The sequence below is a fragment of the Lepidochelys olivacea genome (assembly GCF_965140295.1).
Source record: "Lepidochelys olivacea isolate rLepOli2 genome assembly, chromosome: 9".
Lineage (NCBI taxonomy): Eukaryota > Metazoa > Chordata > Testudines > Cheloniidae > Lepidochelys > Lepidochelys olivacea.
Window position 1 is genome coordinate 44534461 of NC_140419.1, and position 20144 is coordinate 44554604.

Below are 20144 nucleotides of genomic sequence, written 5' to 3' on the forward strand. Positions count from 1 at the left end.
TGGTGGCCACTCAAGTTGTACATGTAAATCATACATTAGGGGACACAAATGGGTGATTTGTGCTTTTTACATGCACCAAGGGGAAACAAAGATTGACTTTTTTCCTCCATGTTCTACAAAAATATAAACTTCCTTTTGGCAGTGAAATGAAGAATCAGAGGCCTAACCTGTTATCAGTAAGTATGTTTACCATGAGGAGACTAGAGCTGTTAGAATCCCAGGGACCCTCCCTACGAGATTACCTACTTGATGATGTCCCTTTAATTGATTACTTATCTCAATCTACAGATAGTTTCTGTGCAGCGCTCATTATGTAAAGATTTATAACTGTGCACTAAAGCATACAATCAATGAAATAACAAGGAACATTTTTTGTCAGAGTTCTTCCAAACTGATTCATTTCTAAATTGCATGAGAGTTCAAAAAAAAAAATTGCTCCCCCCCCCCACGAGAATTGTTCACAAAACCATTAATTTTACAGTAATTGACTTAGACGCTGCTCAGGAGGGGAGAGAAATAAAGGAAACAAATGCCACTTTGAATGCAGAGAATTATGATGTGTTCTCAGTTTTCTGATGTGTTCTCTCCAAGCGCACCTGTCCTCCCCGAAGGATCTGCTGTCTGTTTTGCAAATGCTGGTGATGAACAGTCAGACAGGGAGTCTCAGTCCATTAGTCACATTAGTGTGCCTGTATCGTGAGCGCTGCAAAATTTTGAATTCTATTTCCATACTAGATGTGACATCGAGTTTTCTAAAAGATTGTCCAGGCGAGGAGCTTGCTGTGGAGGAGCGAAGTGGTTTTATCAACAAAGAATGGCGTCAACCCAGAAAGGGAAGTAGCCGCAGAGGAGCACAGAGTTCATCTCTTGATATAAACCACAATTGCAGGATAATACCTGATGACAGCCTTCTTGAAATGTCGGTACTTTTGGTGGAACAATGCATTTCACAGGGGGAGTTTCTGTTCCATTGGATTACCTCATTGCCACTAAAATCAAACACTGTATACCCAGCTGGAAGGTTGGTTTAATTAAAATGACATACCACACAATACTATTTTGTATACTAAGCATTTTTGCCATTTTTAGCCTGGATTTATGAATAGGGTGGGGATCGGGGGGGGCTACTCCTATTGAAGTCAATAGCAAAACTCCCATTTACATAATTAAAGTGGGAGCAGGATGGGGCATGTGATTTCTACTTAGTAGTATTTAAAATAATTATTTTTAAATTGTTCTTAGTTGCATTTTATATATTTATTTCTGCAGCTGATAAATGACTGAATAGTGCATTGATTCCAAGTTAAAATCTGTGTTTTTCAGTAAATATTTCTACTGATGACTTTGATTTGACTCGGATAGGTTCAGATTCTTGGGGGATAGGTCACACAGCCTATTGTGAATCTATTCTTGACATCTTGGCATAGTTTCTGAGTCACAGTACTAAGAAAAGACTCCAATAGATACCAGTGGTGAAGGAGACCCAGGAAGGGAGGGAGACTAAAGGCCATTGAGGTAATTCACATGTCTGGAAATTACATCTGTGTTGGATGAGCTCTAATATTAGAAGATCTGCAGCTAAACTATACTATGTAGAAGTAGGTCTTGAAAGAAAAATTCCCAGGGCTCAATGCTGGTCCAAATGAAGTCAACAGCAAAACTCTCATAGACTTCAGTGGGATCAGGATGTGGCTCCATCAGAGGAGAACAGATAAGAACACAAGAGGAGAGCACAACAAGGTCACAACAAGAATATTTTGGGATTAATTTGGAAAAAAAAAAAGTAAATTATAAACAAATCATTATTTTACATTGGGATTGATCTTTACTTTCTATGAATTATTTATTTATTCCATATCAATATCTATTTCTATCTCTGTATCGAGATATATCAGTAGCTGTCTATATATATTTAGAGATTCTCCACCAATAAAACTTCAAAAATGTGAACAGCTTAAATCACCTCCCCAGTGTTACTCCTGGAAAATGTCTCTGATTCTCTTCCATTAAAATGTAAAGACAAATATCAAATGTCTGCCAGCATGTTACTCCATACCTGCCTTCTGAGAACATGTACGAACATATTTTAATGAGAGAGGTGTCAGAGCACAGACTCTAACCCCTGCAGCAACTCCTGCCTCTAATCAAGTGGGAGGGGTGAGGCAAGAGAACGCACGGGTGAGATGGGGAAGAATTCTTAGAGATCTTTGTTTCCATAAAGGCTGCATTGTTTCTTTCGACTGAGTTGTCGATTGACATTAAAAAAGACTTCAGAATCCTGATGACTTGTTCTCTCATGAAGTGGTTCTAATGAAATTCTTATTGTAATAAAAATGCCATTGACAGGAGTGCAGCCAGGTATTTCAACAGCCTGTACTTTAGCACAGGCTGGGACAGATTAATAGTGCTCAGATAAATCAATAATTGTCATGTGCTGTCTTCATGCAGTGCTACATTTAAAGATGAGCAAATGATGTTTTACTTAATCTTCAGGAGTTTGCATGCTTCTGATTTTGGGACACCTTGTGATTAATAGCTGGCTTTGACTATTCATAGTTATCAGTTATTACAAATCTTAGTTGGAAACCTAGTCTTTTTCACCAGTTTTTAATTGGCACCAGATGTTTGAGGAGTCAGATGTTGAATGGGAAGTTAGGTGTAATTTTTAAATGCTTTTTAGTTTAGAGTGAAAGAGAAAGGACATTGGAAACTGCTTCGTTTGGGATATTTCGTCTTGCCTGTATGAATAAAATAACTTTTCACCTGAAGGGAAACTAATGAAATTACAGCTATCAGAACTGAGACTTTTTTAAAAAAACTGATCCTTATGGAAATTCACAAGCAGGCTTTTCCTTAGTATATCAAGACCAATGAGTACTGTACATGTTTTACATTTTATTTGAGAGAGAGAGTGTGTGTGTGTGTGTGTGTGTGTGTATAAAGTTAGTGCTCCTGAGAGTTATTGACATAACAGGTATAGCCCAAGCATCTTCAGAGTAAGCTTCTTTATGCAGTTCCACCAACGCGCCTAAACCCTGACCTGAAAGAAAATGTCCTTGGGGGTGAGTTGGGTTCAGTCACCAAGTCTGTTCAGTCTTTGGTGTGTCCATTGAGATAGCCAACACGTGAGCTAATTACAGTAGAACCTTAGAGTTACGAACACCAGGGTTACGAAATGATCGGTCAACCACACACCTCAAGTATGCAAACAGGCAGCAGCAGAAAAAAATAAAGTAAATACAGTACATTGTTAAATGTAAACTACTAAAAAAAAAAGAGAAAGATTTGACAAGATTTAAAAAAAAAGATGTGATATAAGAAAACTTTCTGTGCTCGTTTCATTTAAATGAAGATGGTTAAAAGCATTTTCTTTTGCATAATAAAGTTTCAAAGTGGTATTAACTCAATGTTCAGTTGTCAACTTTTGAAACAAGAACCATAACATTTTGCTCAGATTTACGAACAACCTGCATTCCTGAGGTGTTCATAACTCTGAGGTTCTACTGTAGGGCCAATTGTAGTAGTTTCTGTGATGTGATGACTATCCATTTGGAACTGGACTGAGAACTTCAGCCCATTTCAGTTAGGAAAATAAGCACTCATCAGATCAGTCAGGACTGACTGGGACACAATCAACAACTTAGTGATGGAAGGTCCTATGGGCCTGATTCAAAGTTCACTGAAGTCAATGAGAGTCTTTCCTTTGACTTCAGTGGGATTTGTATCAGACCCCCTCTATCCCATTTGTAGGAGCAATAGGAATACTGCCAAGCACAGGCGCCGACTTTCCAATATGCTGGGAGGTGCTCGACCCCCAGCTCTGCCCCAGGACCTGCCTCCACTCCACCCTTTCCCCCAAGGCCCCACCCCACCCACCTCTTTCCACTCCTGCCCTGCCATACCTCTTCCCGTCCCTACTGCGCTCCTGCCCCACCTCTTCCTGCCCTGTTCCACCCCAACTGTGTTGCATCCTCGCTTCCTCCCTCACTCCACAGTGCCTCTTGCACGTGGCAAAACAGCTGTTTGCTGAGGGCAGGAGGCATGGGGAGGGAGGAGAAGGCGGCGTTGATTGGCAGGGCCTGCCAGTAGGCAGGAGGCACTGGAGGATGGGGAGGTTCTGATAGGGGGCTGCCAGTGGGTGTTCATCACCCACCATTTTTTCTGGAGCACCCACGGAGTTGGTGCCTATGTTGCCAAGTTCTGCAGAATTTTTCTCCTTATTCTGTAGACATTCATGGGGGGGACATGATTTTTTTTTTAAAAAAGCAAGTTGACTTTTTTTAAAAATAAAAGGCAAACACTAATTGTTACTCAAATCAGAAGTTCTAAACTGACTTTTTACTAATACACTAACTTGTCTTAGATCGTCACATTCATCCTCAAGATCTTCCTCCTAACATCATCCTCCAGATTATCTGTTCTCCTTCCCCTGGAGACATTCCAGTCCAGCACAATACTTCTCTTCAGATCTCTCTGATTCCTAGCTTTCTTTTGCAGCCCTCAGACTTATCTGTTCCTAGGCTCACAGTATAATATCAATTCTCTTTGGCCTGGTAGCTGAGGCGTGCTTTTGATAAGACCATGCAACAACTTTTAGTGAACAAATTTTGCACTAAGCTTTCCATCCTGGTGAAGAGTTTGCACCGCTAGCTCTGTTCTGTCATGGACATTTCAATTCCACGCTTGCCTGCATTATGGCAGCGGCCCTCAACCTTTCCAGGCTGCTGTACCCCCTTCAGGAGTCTGAGTTGTCTTGCGCATGCCCAAGTTTCACCTCACTTAAAAACTCCTTGCTTACAAAATCAGACTTAAACATACAAAAGTGTCACAGCCCACAGTTATTGAAAAATGGCTGACTTTCTTATTTTTGTCATATAATTATAAAATAAACCAATTGTAATATAAATATTGTACTTCCCTTTCAGTGTATAGCGCATAGAGAAGTGTAAACAAGTCATTGTCCGTATGAAATTTTAGTTTGTACTGACTGCACTAGTGCTTTTTATGTAGCCTGTGGTAAAACTAGGCAAATATCTGGATGAGTTGACGTACCCCCCTGGAAAACCTCTGCGTACCCTCAGGGGTACACATAGCCCTGGTTGAGAATTACTGCCTTAGGTGGTCTAGACTTTTTAGTGACGTTCCATAAAATGGCATCGTCCATGCAGTGTCAACTTGCGCATATGGTGTGTGCGAGGTCATGCTTTACAGAGGACACAATTTTGTTCTACAGTGCACATTCAGGAGCTGGACAGAATGGCCCCATGGGCTGCCAGTTGGACATTTTTTGTGAATTCAGGGGCATGCAATGAAAACGTTGTATACGTAGACACATGCCACTGCCTAGAAGAGCAAGATACATTTTCTAGTGGACTTTTTAAGTGCAAATCATAGGGTAATAGTAATGAATCCGTTTAAAATCTGTGCCACAGGGGCTGCTGCCAAAGGTACAAAATGTATAGGTTGAGATATTCAAAAGTGGATGCCTCATATTAGACTCCTGAGTTGAGTTTTAGACACCCAAGTGGCTGATATTCAGAAGTTCTGAGCACCTAGCAGCTTAAGTTGAAGTCAAGGGCAGTTCAGCACTTCTAAATAACAGGATATACATATATAGGGTCCTTTGGGTGTCACACTACTGTTGTAAAAGGGGAAATGTGGTACCAGACTCTTGAGTAGAGTGGAGAGATGAAGGTAGGAATCCTTTGTAAATATCACAATAAAGAAATAAAATAAGGGACTTTTAATTTAATAAATGAAGCTTATTAATTTAACTTGCAGTGTTCCAATAGCAATAGTCACATGAAATAAACACCCTACCATGGGGGGCAAGGAAACATCTTGCAAAAATCCTTAAGATGACATTGACATCTAAATCTAGGCACTCATCGGGGCTGAGCTCCTAACATGGATCAAACTCCTTGGTCTAGCTGAGCCTGTAAACCTGAGTATTCCCAGGCTGAAGCAGACTTCTAGATGGATTGAACTCTTAGGCTGGAATGAGCTGCTGAGGCTGGAGACCAGCTTTATAGTCCCTTGGCTCCACCCCTTATTGGTTTTAACTAATCAGCCACCTCCACCTCTCTATGAAGTTTTGCCCCCTTTACATATGTATTTTATTTTTCCCTGTTAAAACACTTACCTGCCTTACTACTAGCCAAGCAGAAAAAAAAGGTCACCACCAAATAAAAAAAGCAGTCTTTCACGGGGAGCTGCAGTACTGCTCCCTTAACAATATCCTGTGTAAGGATATAAATGGCAGCACTTTCAAGGCCTCCCTCATCATACAAAATTGGAGTCCCATGGCCAGTGACAAACACCATGGCTTTCCCTGGCTCCAAAAGAAATGCCTCTAAACGTGGCCTCACAGTAGAAACGTCCATGTATCTGTTTTGTAAAGTAAGGGCAATGAGAAGATGGAAAGGGGAAACCAGTTCTGTGCTGCGTACCTGGCCGTTGGTATCTAGGGTGTCCAGGTGTCCAGCTTTCAATCAGAAAGTCTGGTTGAAAAGGGGACCTGATGGTGTCCAGTCAGATCTACTGACCAGAAAGCCAAAGTCCGGTCACTGTAGGTGGGGGAGGCACCAAATCATCACCCGTGCCAGCTCTTACTCAGCTAGGGCCACCTTCTACCCACATCGGGCAGCTACAGCTCCCAGCCCCGGCTCTGCAGGCGAATCCCTCCTGACCCACGCAGGAAGGGGTGGAGAGGGGAAAAGCAGTGAGTGATGGAGGGAGGGGGAAAGAGGAGCAAACAGAGGCGGGGACTTCAGGGGGAAGGGGCAGGCCAAGAGCAGGGCCTCGGGGGAAGAGGTGGGGCAGGGGCGGGTACTCAGGGGTAGGGGGGTAGGGGTAGGGCCTCATGGGACGGGGCAGGGAAGGGTAGGTGCCGCTACTCTTGCTGGAGTGTCCGGTTTTTAAATGTTACATAGTTGGCAACCCTCATTGGATCTTCCTTCCTGGTCTTCCCTGGAGTCTTTCCATATAACTCAATAAGGTGTTCTAATGCAAACAACATGCATTACTCGAACAGCCCTTTTGCAGATCTGTGCTTTAGGGATGTCAGGGACAGTTTTCTCCATCACTTGCATAACATTAGCTCTTCATTTTGAGTATCTTGACTTCTGGACCTGATTGTGCTATTCCCTTTGTTCAAGGAGTCTAGTTGTGTGAGTACATACCAACTACTGGTTGCGGAGGTGTACCCATAATGCTGTCCATTCTCCTTTTGCTCCCTATCGAGATTTTCTTCACAGGGTCAGGGATGTGTATGTTACAGTAGAAGAAAAAGGTCACAATGTGTTATCAATACAATAGCTTTACAAGCACAAAGCCACAAGAGTGCAAAAAAGGCAGACAGCCCAAACAATTAGTGCTGCCATCCCTTAACCTCACTATATCCAAGAGATCTAGAGAGAGATTCTCATAGTCAGTTGTTTGGTACAGTATGATGTAAGCTCTCAACATATAGTCTATAAAGATAATAAATTAATTTCTGATTAAATGTCTCCACGCTATTTCTGAGACTCCTTTCAAAGCTAGACATCTCAACACCACTAATAAGTACTGTGTGTCGGAAAAGAGTCTCCATGCAGTTCATATTTTAAAAAGAGAAATTTCAAAATATTATCTGCAATTAGGACGCTCGCTGGAAGAAAGCAATCAGTCCCCTTTATTTCTTGGGTAGCATCTCCTTCGGCAATGGACAAAGTATCGAGACATTTGGACAAGTGATCTAAGCAAATGCTTTAGGATTAGAGCTATGTGGAATGTTCACATCAAATCCTCCTGAACCTTGACTTCAAGGTGCCGTGTGCTAGCAAATCTCCTATCCAAGTTCTCAAAAACTGCGTGGGATTGTTTGCCTAGCTGGCCCTGTGGGCATCAGCCAGCCCTTACCCTACGCTCACCACCTCAAAGCCCCTTTTGATTCAACAAAATAACCTGCAAGGGTTAGTGTGCCTCCAGAGCCTGTTAGCTGAATTGGGAGAGCTTAGTTCCTAAACACATTTTAAATCGAACCCTTCAGGCTTCAGACAGTCCCCTACCGGATTCTACATTTTAGCTCAGTGAGCCCAAGTGTGGAGCAGTCCTATCACTGTGTATGTTAGATGGAAGCAACAGCAGACTGAGGAACCTGCATCTTAGAGCTCAAGAGCCTGATTCTCCTCTCACAGAGGTACAGTGGAACAAACTCCGTGAAAGTTAATGGATTTACATGGGCAGGGCTGGCCCACAACATTTTGGCACCTGAGGCAGGGAGATCAAATGATGCTCCCATTCCCCCTCGCTTGGGCCAGAACTTTGAAAGGTCTCAATTCTGCCTTCTTCCTGTTCTACTTCTCTCATGGTAGTGCTCTGCTACCTATCTCAATAAAGGAAAACTAACAACTTAAAATGCCTTGTTCAAAAATTTTAAGTAACACTTAACTTTCAAACGCCTGAACAGCAAATGTAACTTTTCTTGTCTGCATAGTAAACACTGGCCTTGTTATCTGTTTGAGTAATCAAAATGGTGCTTTCTGTGCCTTCTTGATTGCAAAGATTTGAACTGCTCCCGGAAGGTCCACAGTCTGGGCCAGCTCATGCTCTATTGAGATGATTGCAAGGCTGACCAGCCTCTCCTCTGTCATTGTGGAGCATAGATGTGTTTTTATTTACTACAATCTAGCACCTGGTTAAAGAATTCAACTTTGAATTGTTGTTTGGGGTCTCTCATGGGATTATCCCGTGCCTCATAATCAAAATGTCTTCTTCAGTGACTCTTGTTCTTGAATGGGTAAGAAAATAGCTTCAGTGTGAAGTTCCTCTGCCAACTTCTGTGCACTCTTCAGAACGTTTTGAAATCCCTCATCTATAGTTATGACTTTGCTTTATCCAGTTGTTCCATTGCACCAGATATATCAAGGTCAACACCTTGGAGTCTCTTGCTTACAACATTTATTTCAAACAGTATGTCATGCCACAACACTAAGCCACACAGAAATTTGAAGTTCTGTATGTTTCTGGTGATTCCATTTCCCTCTGCCACTTTTCTCCCACGAACAGCTCCTGTCACAGCATTATCCTCCATAATGGCAACTATGACATCATCTATCCTCCCAGTTTGGTGTTGGATAGGCTTTATCGCCTCCACTCGACTTTCCCATCGTGTGGCTCTGTGGTTTCAGTGTCAGAGAGGATGTTCCCAGATGTTGCTTCAAAATTTGCCATCAAAGAGTTGATGCAGAGAAAAATACATAGATGCTTTGAATTACATTAAAAAATTCAACAGCCTCACTAGAAGCTGATGCTGCATCACTGACCACCAAGTTCAATGAATGAGAACTGCACGGGACAAAAAAAACTTGAGGGTTTAACTCTTGGATCCGTGTCTGCACTCCCCTATTCTTTCCTCTCATGTTGGCACCATTATCGTAGCCCTGACTTCTCAGGTCAGCTATCGCAATTCCCGTATCTTCCAGCTTTTTAAGAAGCACATTTGTCATACAGCTCCTGTAGTATCATCAATGTCAATACAGTCTAGAAAATGCTCTGACAGTCACCATTGCAGGGACATTTTCACTAGGTTCTGTTGTTGTTACAAAACGCACCATTAAAGTCATTTGTTCAGTATGGCTGATGTCAGGTGTGCAGTCCAGAATAACAGAGTAAAATCTTGCTGACTTCAGATCTTCCACAATCTTCTGTTTGACTTTTGTTGCCAGTAACTGTATGATCTCATTTTGAATTGTTTATCCAAGGTAATGGTGTGTGTACATTTCTTGGGTGGTGACTCTTCTTAGATGCTCCTGGAGTACAGCATCAAACTCAGCCATCAGCTCCATAATTTTAAGGAAGTTTCCATTGTTTGGCACATACAGCTGATCTGAAATGCCACGCAGTGTTAGGTTTTGGGTAGCAAGCAGTCTCACAATGGCAATGAGCCTTTTTAGAACATTTTGTCAGTAAAGAGACTCTGACGCTGATCATCTGTGGTGGCCTTTAATCTTAGTCTCCTCTCAAGCTCTTTCCACCCATGGAATGCTCTCTGGTGATTTGCTGCGTTCTCATGGCATGCCAGATTTCTAGCCAGGTTTTTCCAGTCCTTTGTTCCTGTAGAACCCAATGTGGCTGGAACATTAGACTGGAAGAGTTTGCAGCAAAAACAGGATGCAGAATTCTGGGTTTTTGAGTAAATAAGCCATGGCCTCTCCACTTTGGCACCATTGGGGATTTCACACCAGTACTGTGTTGGATGGAAACTTCTATTTTCATTGTCTTTGGGGAACATGAAGTTTTTTACTTGCTGTGGCCCATGCAGTACAAGGAAGTCCCACAGGCTACTTACTACTCAAGTGGATCCACAGTCCTGGATCATCTAGACTTAAGGAACTAAACTCAGCAGCAGCATTCCTTGCGCCTCCACAACACTCTTCTCTGATCTACACTTTTCTTCAGGAATATGCATGGTTACATCCATTTGAGATGGAGATATGGATGCTGCAGTAGCTGCCAGGTCACCTGCACTCTGACTAACTGGAAAATCAGGCATCTCCTCACCACTCACATCCTCACTGGGGCCAGAAGGCTCGCCGTGAACATTTGTGTCTATGTATCTCAGGAGATCTCCTTCCTGCTTGGATAGAAAAGCTTCTTTTGCTTTCTTTCTTTTTCTGAATGCTGCCCCAGAGGGGCGTTTTCTTCTTTCCCTCATGACTGCTGTTCTGTGCCAGCTATAGTGGGTCTCAACACTCAGTTGAAGGGGACAAATAAGCAGGCTGGTAGCAGGGCCTGAGTGAGGGAAGATATCAGCGTCTTAAGGGCCTCACTGGCTCCTACAACTTCAGTTGACTGCCTGTTCTCCTCACGTGGGTTCAGGGAAGCAGCAGGAAACAGGAAGCTCCCTGAGAAGCTGGTGTTAATCAGTCCAGGCTCCTGGGGGTGCTAGAGAGGTACATAAGAGGCTCTTCCTCCTCTCCCTCCTTGCAGGTCCTGCTGCTTTCTGTTATTCCCTCTCACCTTTTCTCCTGTCTGCCTGTTATGTCTGTTGTGCCCTCCTTCCTCCAGCACAGCACTCCACCATCTCTGTGCATCTAGAGCAGAGAGAATACATATGCACCAGCAGCAGACACAATTTTCTACACTCTGGGTCCTAGAGGCGCCCCTCCCACAGTCTGGCACCTGAGGTGGGCACCTCAGTTCGCCTCATGATAAGGCCAGCCCTATACATGGGTATAAGTGACGGTAGGATTAAGCGCTATCAAGGCAAAGTCCATATGGAAAACACTTCCATAATCTCACCCTCCTTGTCTCGGGAAGATCCCTAGCCATTGAGCAACACTGGTGTCCATTTTAGACACATCTGCTCATTCTGTCAACAAAATTGGAAGAGCATGATCATTAACAAGTGGAATAATTAGCAGGTTAAAGGGGTACAAGAACCTGGAGTCATCTGTATACCAGCAGAGGCTACCACTATTCCTTGCTGCTCAGAGATAAAGTTGAACGCTCACAATCTGACAGATTTAAGGGAGCGATCATTTTAACATCAACAGTTGGTGCATGAATAAATCACCTACTGTTTATATAGCAGGGACAGGCACGAGGGAAAGGGATCACATAGGTAGGCTTAGAAGGATTCCATTTTTATGGGTAAATGTTAGTACACACCAATGTCACCATACACACACAAACTCAAAAAATATTTCGTCAATAATAATTGAAATGTTCAGATAGGCAATGTAAGAAAAATGCTGCTTGAGAACTTTTAATAGAGTTTGAGTTAAGGATATTTACTTTGTATATTTTGACATGTGATTTTGACTTTAATTTTTTGAATCTCAGTTCCTACGGTCATTAAATAATTGTCTGACCTCCCATAATTTCCCACAACAGTGAAAATTTAAATTAATAAAAAAAAATTTTAAATTGCTTAAAAATATCCATTGATATTATCTGTGTAAATTATTTTTAAAAATCGAATTCTGCCAAGTCTAGACATAGGACAGGTAAATGCAGAAGCGTTCTGCAAGAAGGGTTTAAATGTGTGGATATTGCATTGTACTGCGCTATGCACACTGCCTCCAAGCTGCCTCGTACGATGTGGCATTAAAGTGTCCCTCTGGTGGAAAAAGTCACTTTGCAAGAATGACAAATTAGCCATGCACAAATATTCTCTGTCTGACATCCAAGTCATGTTCGCTCAGTTATACGGTAAAGGCATAGGTTTTTTTCTCCTCTCAGGAGCTTAGCTCAAAACTCCAGGCAGTGTTCTTTGTGCCTAGTACATCATTTGAAACGGCCATCCAAAGGCAGATATGAACAGTAAGCAAGCACTTGCTTTTTTAGGATGTTTCTGCATCGTGTATGATGATTAGCCTGGCTAGCCAAGCCATGACCCTCTGACAGCTGTTGAGTGGCCTATAGGAAGCTGGTTGCAGGACAGTGGATAGGTGTCCACGTCACAGGAAATAACAATAGTTGCACCCTTGTTGGCCAATCTTGCCAGCGAGGACATGGAGTGACTAACATGGAGCATTAACTACCCTCTCACACACAGATGGTCTTAGCAAGTCTGTGTAGAGGCAGAGCATCCTGGAGAGTCTGGAGTTTGCACAATTGCTGCTCCTCCTGGGGCTGTCCTGGGGATAAGAGGGTATGTCAGTCTTCACTGGCTTCATGAGCATTAAATTCACTTTGAAAAGAAAAATATCCATAAGTAAGTTAAGTAATCAGAGAGACAAGGCGGGTGAGGTAATATCTTCTGTTGTACAACTTCTATTAATGAAAGGGACAAACCTTCAAACTCCACAAAGCTCTTCTGCAGGTCTGGAAAAATAGCAAGTTGAATTCTTATACTGGATTTTCACAATACACCTCTGGTTTATGAAGACTCATTAGAAGAAAAAGTAGTACTCCCTTCCAGACTGAATTTCCAGTATTTCAAGTTGAATAGTCTGCTTCTGACTGGTGTTAGCTCTTTATAGCATGCATTTATATTTCATCTACTCTTAACTGTTGTCCCCTCATTTAACATTCAGTGCATTTTATTAAAGCACTATGCTTTATAAGAAAATCTTACATTTTAAATGATATTTCCATTGAAACTTCTTGTTGTCTTAGGTTAATAAGTGGTGGATGGAGTTTTGGTTTGTTTCTCAAACTTTTCCTCATCTGTAGGGTAAGAGCTCCATCTGCTGGTATGAAGGGAGCATTACATGTTTTAAACCAATTTAATCCCAGGTATTAAATATGCATTTTAGTACCTTGTAGTAGGGATTTGAAGAATGAGTGCACTAATTTTACCCCTTTGGTTCTGTTTGTGTGTGTTTTCAGTGGTAACAAAAGAAGAGGCTCTTTTAAAAGAGAGAGCAAAGCTTTTAAACTTTTGCAGTTTTCTTCAAGGTTGAGGTCTTAGCAGGGTTGCCAACTTTCTACTCACACAAAACCGAACACCCTTGCCCTGCCCGCTACCCTGACCCGCCTCTGCCCCACCCCTTCTCCAAGGCCCCGCCCTTGCTCACTCCATCCCTCTCCTCCCCTCCCCCCCCGTCACTTGCTCTCCCCACCCTCACTCGGTCATTTTCACTGGGCCGGCTCAGGGAGCAGGCGTATGGAAGGGGAGTGAGAGCTCCAGCTGGGTTGCAAGCTCTAGGGTGGGGTCAGAAATGAGGAGTCCAGAGTGTGGGAGTGGGCTTCAGGCTGAGGCAGTGGGATGGGATGCGACAGGGGGTGAGGGCTCTGCGGAGGGGCCAGGGATGAGGGGTTTGGGGTGTAGAAGGGAGCTCTGAGTTGCGGGTTGGGGCACGGAGCGGGTGAGGGCTCTGGCTGCAGGCTCAGGGCTGGGGATGAGGCGTTTGGGGACACATGGTCACCCTAGGTCTTAGTATTTCTGTGGCAGGTTAGTGTGTACTTTATCTGCCAGAGTTAAAGCATTAGGGCCCAGATCTACACCGGGACTTAGGTTTAGGCACCACTGCAATCACAGGTGTCCTGTAGTTGGCAAAACTCATTTGGTGCCTAAATTTTCACTGTAAAAAGGCCCCAAGGCACCTAAGTTTCTGTCTGTAGGCATGTGCACTGCTGCCTCAGGCAGCCACCCAGACCCCCATCTGAACCATAGCATGATCCTGAAACCAGGAGAAGACAATGCCTGTATCACCTGCAGGACCCAATCTGGTAGGCATGCTCCGATCACATCTAATTCTGCAGAAAACAGCTGGAGGGAGAAAGGAAGCTACCTTTATTGTCTTCACCCTAGTTCTTAGGGAACTCATCCAGGATGTGAGAGAACCCACTTCAGTTCCCCCCTCTGCCTGATGAGAAGGGATTTGAACTGGCTTCTCCTACCTCTCAAGTGAGTGCCCTAACCACTGAGCTAGGGGATAGTCTGATGTTGTCCCTCCCCATTGAAGCCATTCCACTTGGTGTATAAATAACTAAAATATACATTGGGCCAGCGACAGTGAGAATGATGGGGTAGTCACCGGGCAGAGTGGGGAACTGAACCTGCCTCTGGGCTGAGTTCCCTGACCACTGGGCTAGAGGTTATAAGGGAGGCTGCCTCCTCCCTCCAGTCGTTCTGTTTGCTGTTAGGTACGTGCTGCTGCTGTTCTGCCAAGAAACCACTTAAGGCACCTGACTGTAGATGAGGATTCCTGGCTGTGGATCCCAAGCAAGACAGGTTCCTAACTCCATGGGAGTGGCCGGGTGTAGGACTCAGACCTCTTGTCATCATCTCCTATTGGCTAGTTTAGGCAGTTCCCTGCCCAGTGAGCTGGCTTTTGTGGATCCCATTCTCAGGCAGCCTTGTGTCCCCACTCATTGTATAGGGAGCTAAAGGGCCTCACTCAGGGTTTGTGGATTCCACTGGGACTGTGTCTACACAGGAATAACAAACCCACAGCTGGCCAGAGTCAGCTGACTTGGGCTCGCAGCACTTAGGCTCCAGGGCTGAAAAATCACTCTGTTGATGTTGGGGCTTGGGTTGGAGCCCAATCTCCAGGATCCTACAAGGGTAGAGGGTCTTTTATCCCTGTGTTCAGGTAGCCAAAGTGACTAGGCACCTAAAAGTTAGGTGCAATGATTTGGATTTGGGCTCTGGTCTTTCTGTGGATATTTGTTGTGTACAGAGAAAGAATTTTTCTACATTATCCCATCAGTTTTCTGAGGTTTATAAACTTCATTTTATAGAAACCAAAGAAATTGAAACCTCCTACTTCTAACTTTTAACGTGGGGAGCAGTTCTGGATGTCTGTACAGTATCTGAACCTCAGGAAAACTTCTCATGCGGCCGTTTAATTCATTCCTTCAAAATAAAAACGCAGCAGAGTGGAGATATCCTTTTCAAGGCATACTAAAAATAAAGGGCTAGAGAGAAGAATGTTTGAGGAAGACAGACCTTAGGGATTTTATCTCGGGACCTCTAACAGTGGGCTCAGCATGCTCCCGCTCTTCTAAAGCTGCCTCGGTATTGCTTATTCTTGGACCACAGCAAGCTTAAAAGGACACTGTTCAACACATTTTTCATAATATATGGGAGAAAAAAATCTTACTGTCAAAACTGAATCTTACAACTTGGATCTCTTTCCAGACAGAGCATTTCCCCGTCCATCACACTTACACACTAGTTTGTTCTTGCTGTTGCATACTTTCTCATGAGTTGGTTGAAAAAGGAACATTAAGCCATTTCTTTTCAATCACCTATAAAGACTAACAAGGAAATTGCAAATGGACATTGGCCAAAAAAATTGGTAATGCTAGTTAATATTATGGACTGGCCAGGTTTGCCAAGGTCCCATTTGAGCTAATGGTTGCAGCACAGCACTGTAGTAGTGGGTTGGAGGTGAGTGTTCTGCAGGGATGCTCTCAGGAGCATCTTGATCTGGTTCTGCACCAAATTATAGATGGAGGGTTCCCCTTCCCATAATGCTGATCATCCCCTTCTCCCGTATCTGGATGCTGGTTAGCCATCTCTTCCAGAAATGGTGTATCCCTGAGGCTCACAAAAATATGTTAAAAGTACAATTTCTTTAAACGTTTGGAGTACCCCAAATTGCAGGTATTTTAATGGTTCAGGCTGACCCTTTGGATCACCCTCACAAGCTCTTCACCCCACCTTCCTTTCCTATGACACCAGCAGAATGACTGTAATGTTTGGGCTCCCCCATGGGATCAGCCTCACACAAGAGGCAGTACACGTTTCAGAAGCAAACTGTCAGTGCAGTCAGTAAAAATTCCTGGAGGAAGCTTGTGGCTATACACATCAGCGAGATGGTTGAAACAAAAAAACTTACCTAACAAAAGAACCTGCTGATGCTTATAAAAGATTCTTCCAGTGCAGGAGTTACCATGTGACAATGTTGCAGAATTACAGGTCACGGTCACAACACGAGGCAGTGAAAACAGAAAGGAGAGAGCCAGGTTAATAAAACTGGCTATCCCTGGTTGTGAAACCCTGCAGATGCTCAAGGAAGGAATAGGAATGTAATATCGCTGCTAACATGCTGTAACATATACTGTGAACTTTTCTAAACAAGTCATAATACAGTCATAATCATTTGATTATTTAATATGATCTTTGGTACATTTTTGTATTCCATCCCATTAGCTAATATTTTCATCTCTATATGAATTCACTTCTTTTGCTACTTTGGTTTTATCATCCTCTGTAGCTGCATTAAGGTAGTGCGTAGAAGCCCCAGTTGAGCTTAGGGCTTCATTGTGCTAGGTACTGCACAAATATACAATGGGTAGGTTTGTGCTGTAATCACAGGGTGTGATTAAGACATACGCCGTGAGAGACAGTCTAAAGACTGTCTAAAAACAGACTGGAAGAGCTTACAGTCTAAATAGACAAAGAAGATGAAGGGTGGGAGGGGAAACAGGTACTGGGTGACAAAGTGACTTGCTCAAGGACACACAACAGGTCAGTGGCACAACCCAAAATAGAATCCTGCCTCAATCCAGAGTCCACTGGATCACAAAACATTTTAAATCATTTAGTTAGGGGCATGAATTTGGTTCAGTATAATTTAATCTGTCTGACTAGGGCTTTAAAATAATGCACCGTATAATTTCCTGTTTAATGAGAGTCTTTCACTTGTTTCCATAATTAATAATTCCCCTTCCACCTCTTTTAGGTGTCTCTTAGCCATGAGTGCACTCGTGCCATAATGAAGCTGGTGTACTGTCCGTATTGCCGGGGCATTTCTAGTGTGAAACCGTGCAACAACTACTGCCACAACGTCATGAAGGGCTGCCTAGCCAATCAAGCAGACCTGGACACGGAATGGAGGAACCTGATTGGTAAGGAGAGCTAGTTATGTGCCAGTAAAACTGTTGAGTTTATGACATGTTCCCCCCACACACCCCAAAGCTCATATTCAGTCTTTGTGAGACAGGGATTGGAGAATGAATAAAGTGCCATTAGAACAGTTAAAAGGGCATAAGACCCTTTTACGCTAAAATTCCTCTGCCTCAGCGCTGGACTGTAAAAGGACTGGAAAGACATTTTACTGTGTTTGAGTAATGGGCTCAGTCAAATCACTACACAGAATGTGCTACACTGGCTAACAAGACCCGTGATCCTGTCAAGAGACCGATACTCTTTCCAATTAAACCAATTAAAACAACTCAATTAATTCTTGTGCCTTTCCCATCTCTTGAGGCTTAGGGCCAGATTCTATCACCCTTCTTCTGGCTGAGTGGTACCGTCCTCCACGAGTACAAGGGTAAACTAAATTAAATTGGAAAGCACTTTTAGATCCTTCAGTGGAAGGTGCTGTAGAAATGAAAAGTAATAAAATTGTTTCCATGGGATACTCAGAATTGAGGACTTTCAACCCTGACAATGCTCCTTCAAAACAAAAAGGGTGGGATGGAGTTTGGAGGAATGAGACGCGTATATAAAGGAAAATAAAGCTCATTTGCTTTATATTTAAACACAAATGCCATGGTGGAGGGGGCAGGGTCAAGTTCAGCAGCCAAGCAAAACAATCAACACTAGGAGAAAACTAGAATGAAATCAGTCAAGGAATGTAGCCTGAACAATTATTACACTTATAAGATTACATATTGGGGTGCAATATGCACTTGTCACAGATAACAGGTTCTTTTCCTAGGTGGCTATTTAAAGTTAATTGACAAGACTGAAGCACTTAGAGGAAGGGAAAGTGATCAGGAACAGTCAGCATGGATTCACCAAGGACAAGTCATGCCTGACTAATCTAATTGCCTTCTATGACGAGATAACTGGCTCTGTGGATGAGGGGGAAGCAGTGGACGTGTTGTTCCTTGACTTTAGCAAAGCTTTTGACACGGTCTCCCACAGTATTCTTGCCAGCAAGTTAAAGAAGTATGAGCTGGATGAATGGACTATAAGGTGGATAGAAAGCTGGCTAGATTGTCGGGCTCAACGGGTAGTGATCAGTGGCTCCATGTCTAGTTGGCAGCCGATAACAAGTGGAGTGCCCCAAGGGTCGGTCCTTGGGCCGGTTTTGTTCAATATCTTCATTAGTGATCTGGAGGATGGAGTGGATTGCACCCTCAGCAAGTTTGCAGATGACACTAAACGGGGAGGAGAGGTAGATACGCTGGAGGGTAGGGATAGGATACAGAAGGCCCTAGACAAATTAGAGGATTGGGCCAAAAGAAATCTGATGAGGTTCAACAAGGACAAGTGCAGAGTCCTGCACTTAGGACGGAAGAATCCCAGGCACCGCTGCAGACTAGGGACTGAATGGTTCGGCAGCCGTTCTGTAGAAAAGGACCTAGGGGTTACAGTGGACAAGAAGCTGGATATGAGTCAACAGTGTGCCCTTGTTGCCAAGAAGGCCAATGGCATTTTGGGCTGTATAAGTAGGGGCATTGCCAGCAGATTGAGGGACGTGATCGTTCCCCTCTATTCGACATTGGTGAGGCCTCATCTGGAGTACTGTGTCCAGTTTTGGGCCCCACACTACAAGAAGGATGTGGAAAAATTGGAAAACATCCAGCGGAGGGCAACAAAAATGATTAGGGGACTGGAACACATGACATATGAGGAGAGGCTGAGGGAACTGGGATTGTTTAGTCTGCAGAAGAGAAGAATGAGAGGGGATTTGATAGGTGCTTCCAACTATCTGAAAGGGAGTTCTAAAGAGGATGGATCTAGTTTGTTCTCAGTGGTAGCAGATGACAGAACGAGGAGTAATGGTCTCAAATTGCAGTGGGGGAGGGTTAGATTAGATATTAGGAAGAACTTTTTCACTAGGAGGTTGGTGAAACACTGGAATGCATTACCTAGGGAGGTGGTGGAATCTCCTTCCTTAGAAGTTTTTAAGGTCAGGCTTGACAAAGCCCTGGCTGGGATGATTTAGTTGGGGATTGGTCCTGCTTTGAGCAGGGGGTTGGACTAGAAGACCTCCTGAGGTCCCTTCCAACCCTGATATTCTATGATTCTAAGACATAATTTGGTGAAACACGCACAGACAAACTTTATTTAGTACAGACAACTATAATTGGAATCATGGGAAGGGATCAATATGTACAACTATATAACTAAGATAAGTGCAGTTAAGTGGTTTCGTATATTGTTTATACTTACAATCTTGTATTGTGTATGTTTACAACTTATGGAGACCTCTGGAAACAAAGACAGAAGGGTAAGTAAGGTGTAACCCATCAGAAGGGAGGTTCTGATTCCATTTACACCATCTCGGGGAGCTGATAAACCCACAGAAATAGGACCTGGGTGTGGTATTTTATACCCTTCCTTATGGTGGTAATACAGATATATACCACTTTTGCTCCTTTATCCTGATTATAATAATGTCATTAACAGGCCCTATCCATGCCTTTAGGATGTCCATAATTAAACATCAAGCATTAATATTCATGATGTACATCACTTATTTCTTAATCATTTCTATATGTAAATGCAATCTAACTGCTTAATACTTCATAGCAACATAATTGGCAAAGCCCTGTAAAGCTCCCTTCTTGTGGAATCCTGTGGTGTACTGTACCTGTTTGTGGAGTTACTCATTTGTCTCTTAGAAGGAGAGTGCAAAATATCTGACCTGGGGTTATTTCTTGAGGCATACACTCTTCAGCTAAATCCCAGCCTTTAATAAGTACTCCCTTATGCTCATACAAAAGGCCTGTAATCATAACAAACCTAA

The 20144-nt window shown here is 43.2% G+C and overlaps 1 protein-coding gene across 2 annotated transcripts in view; it reads left to right on the forward strand.

The window, feature by feature from the left end:
• Positions 1–20144, forward strand: part of GPC1 (glypican 1) — a 424667-nt gene that overhangs the window by 372578 nt on the left and 31945 nt on the right. For both annotated transcript variants that reach the window (XM_084638609.1, XM_084638608.1), the window contains exon 4: positions 17124–17289. In XM_084638609.1, coding sequence (XP_084494735.1) covers positions 17124–17289 — 166 coding nt within the window. The remainder of the gene's footprint in view (positions 1–17123; positions 17290–20144) is intronic.